We start from the raw sequence: 3410 nt of genomic DNA on the forward strand, positions 1-3410 counted from the left end.
CTGGGTTCAAGCAATTCTCCTGCCTCAGCCTCCCGAGTAGCTGGGACTATAGGCACGCACCATCATGCCCAGCTAATTTTTGTATTTTTAGGAGAGACGAGGTTTCACCTTGTTGACCAGGATGGTCTCGATCTCTTGACCTCATGATCCACCCGCCTTGGCCTCCCAAAGTGCTGGGATTATAGGCATGAGGCACCACGCCCAGCCTAATCATCTTTTGTAAATCCCACACCAGTACTGCCCTCAGACTTAGGCTTGGTAAGCTCCTGGCCCTGGGCTCGTGCTCAAGAGGCTCCATCTGGGCTCCTCTGCCATGCCCCTCTTCCTCGGCAAGAAATCTGCCAGGCCTGGAGGACTTGCCCATCCCCAAATCTCAAAATCGTCACCCTCCTCCAAGACCACATTCTGTATTCTTTGTTTGTTTGTTTGAGACAGGGTCTCAGTCAGGCTGGAGTGTAGTGGTGTAATCATGGCTTACTGTAGCCTCAACCTCCTGGGCTCAGGGGATCCTCCCTCTTCAGCTTCTCAAGTAGCTGGACCACAGGTACATGCCAACAGGCCTGGCTAATTTTTGTATTTCTTTTATAGAGACAGGGTCTCCCTATTTTGCCCAGCCTGGTGTCACACTCCTGGGCAAAAGCAATCCTCACACCTCAGCCTCCCAAAGTGCTGGGATTACAGGCATGAGCAACCACACCCAGCCCACACTCTGGGTTCTGAGGCTGTGGAATTCCCTGCCCAACCATCTCAGGCCTTCTAGGACTGTAGGACTCTTCCCTTGGTCTGCCCTCTGGACGGTGCACTGTGCTTCCCGTCTGCAGTTCTAGACCCAGAGGGGCCAAGTGGTAGCTGCTTTGTGGAAGGGATGGGGTGTGGGTGTAGACAGATCCTGAATGTGCAGGGCTGTGGGTGCCCACACGTCTAAGTGCCCAGCCCTCATGGTGCAGGATGGAGATACTGGGTGTGGTTGCCACCACGCCTGGCTAGTTTTTGTATTTTTAGTAGAGACGGGGTTTCACCATGTTAGCCAGGCTGGTCTCGACCTCCTGATTTCAAGTGATCTACCCGCCAGCCTCCCAAAGTGTTGGGATTACAGGCGTCAGCCACCGCGCCCAGTCTGAATATTGTTTTTCTTATCCATGCTTCACTGTAAGCAGATGTATCTGTCTGCTTCATTATGTCTGCCAGTGTTGAGTACCTGAGTATTTTCATATTGAAAAATAGATTCTTTTATGATAAATTACTTCTCTCTTCCTTCTTTACATAGAAGTTAAGCATACTGAGCTTCGGAAATTGTGTGCGTGGGCAGATTGTGTTAGCCACTTTTGTGTTCCCTCAGACTTCCTGGACTAAGCCGGGACAGAAAAAAAATGTGAAGGCGGCGTTCCCGACCGATTTGGCCCCGCCCCACGCTGCGGGTCCCGCCCCATAGTGCGCCCTGCGCGTTCTGCCACACTCAACATGGCGGCGGCGGGGCGCTGCCGTGGCGCCTGAGGGAGTTACGAACGTAGCGTTCCACTCCAGTCATGGCGGCCTCGGGACAGGCCGTTGGCAACGCGGCTCAGGAGATATGCGGTTTGGATCGGATTTTGGAAGCATTGAAGCTGCTGCTGAGTCCGGGAGGTGAGAGGGCGCATCTCGGCGCCGGGCTGGACCCGGGACTCTCAAGGGGCGCCCAGCTTCTGGGGCTGCTCTGCCTCCCGCAGCGTGCGCCCCTTAGGCTCGCCCCGGGACCCTCTGCCCGCTGCTGGGGGCTTTGAGCAGTGTTTCTGCCCGTCCTCATTACATCTTTGAGGAAACTGAGGCTCAAGGAGGGCGCTGGATCCGTTGACTGCTGATATTAGACAGCATCTCTTGAGCGCTTGCCTTATGCTGGGCTCTGTCAGGCGCCTGGGGGGCGTTATTTCATTCGGTCCTTACTGAAGCGCTCTTGGGAATCCGACCTAGCTCCTGAGAGGGTCGGGCGCCCGCGACATAGAACGTGTGAGGTCTCTGCCGCGTGAGGGCGCAGGGACCAGTGTGGATCCTTGAGATGTGTAAAAAATGCTAAGCAGCCCAGAAATTGGAAGCAGTGACATTTGAAATGGATTTGGGGAGAGTATTTAGGGGTTTCCAGTCGCTTTTAATCTTTGTGGTGCGTGGACAGTTTTTTCCCAATCTAGAATCTGAAGGGACATTGGGAGTGGTCGAGGCTGCCACTCCTTTTATGACTGAGGACACCCGAGGCTCACTGAAGAGATTAAGTAACCTGTTCAAGATCACTTGGTCAAATTAGAGGCAGAACACGGACCTAGGCCCGAGATCTACTGAACCCCCCTCTCAGGATCAGACAAATTCTTCAGTGTAGAGGCTCTGATGTTATCTGGAGCTTTTGGAAAGGACGTAGGAGATAGAGCTCTACTTATCATTGGGGTGTATATTTGGGGGAAGTGATCTGTAGAATTAGCAAGGGCACACGAAAGGCCAAAGGGGATCACTTCCTAGTCTCAGATTTTATACTCAAAACTGCAAAAATTTCTGCAAACATTACACCATACCAGTGGGAAGTGAACACAGGTTATTAATATTAGTAAATGAGTGCCTACTGAGTGTCAGTCCCCATAGTAGGCTGTTTACATTTTATTTATTTATTTGAGACAGAGCCTTGCTCTGTTGCCCAGACTAAAGTGCAGTGGCATGATTTTGGCTCACTGCAACCTCCACCTCCCAGGTTCAAGCAATTCTCCTGCCTCAGCCTCCCAAGTAGCTGGGATTACAGGCACCTACCTGTAACCTGTGCCCGGCTAATTTTTGTATTTTTATTTTTTATTTTTTTTAAAGACGGGGTTTCACCATGTTGGTCAGGCTGGTCCTGAACTCCCGATCTCAGGTGATCCGCCCGCCTTGGCCTCTAAAGTACCTGGATCACAGGCATGAGCCACCGCACCCGGCCAGTTTTTGTATTCTTAGTAGAGACAGGGTTTCACCACCTTGGCCAACCTGGTCTTGAATTCCTGATCTTGTGATCCACCTGCCTTGGCCTCCCAAAATGCTTGGATTACAGGTGTGAGCCACCGCACCTGGCCTACATATACATTATTTAATCCTCATAACCATCCCCTGGGATCAGTACTACTTGTATTCCATTTCTTTAGATGAAGGAACCAAGGTTCAGGTACATTGGAAATTACCCAGTGTCAGACTAGTAAGTGGCAGAATTTGAATTTAGGTCCTTTCCACTAAAAGTATGGTAAATATATTACATTGTCTCAAGAGTCAGACTGCAAAATAGAATTTTAAGTTGCTAATCAAGAGATCACTTGTCTTGCAACTGCAACTCTTCTTTTTTTTTTTTTGAGACGGAGTCTCACTCGGTTGACCAGGCTGGAATGCAGTGGCGTTCACTGCAACTTCTGCTTCCCAGGTTCAAG

The 3410-nt window shown here is 50.9% G+C and overlaps 1 protein-coding gene across 1 annotated transcript in view; it reads left to right on the plus strand.

Annotated features, from left to right (window-relative positions):
* Positions 1–1449: 1449 nt before the first annotated feature.
* The window catches only part of TANGO6 (transport and golgi organization 6 homolog), a 258258-nt gene continuing 256297 nt past the window's right edge, over positions 1450–3410 (plus strand). Inside the window, exon 1 of the mRNA XM_037742252.1 lies at positions 1450–1623. Within this exon, the coding sequence (XP_037598180.1) occupies positions 1527–1623 (97 nt within the window). The 5' untranslated portion in view covers positions 1450–1526. The remainder of the gene's footprint in view (positions 1624–3410) is intronic.

Source organism: Cebus imitator, unplaced genomic scaffold (assembly GCF_001604975.1).
Source record: "Cebus imitator isolate Cc_AM_T3 unplaced genomic scaffold, Cebus_imitator-1.0 Scaffold118, whole genome shotgun sequence".
In the NCBI taxonomy this organism is placed as follows: domain Eukaryota; kingdom Metazoa; phylum Chordata; class Mammalia; order Primates; family Cebidae; genus Cebus; species Cebus imitator.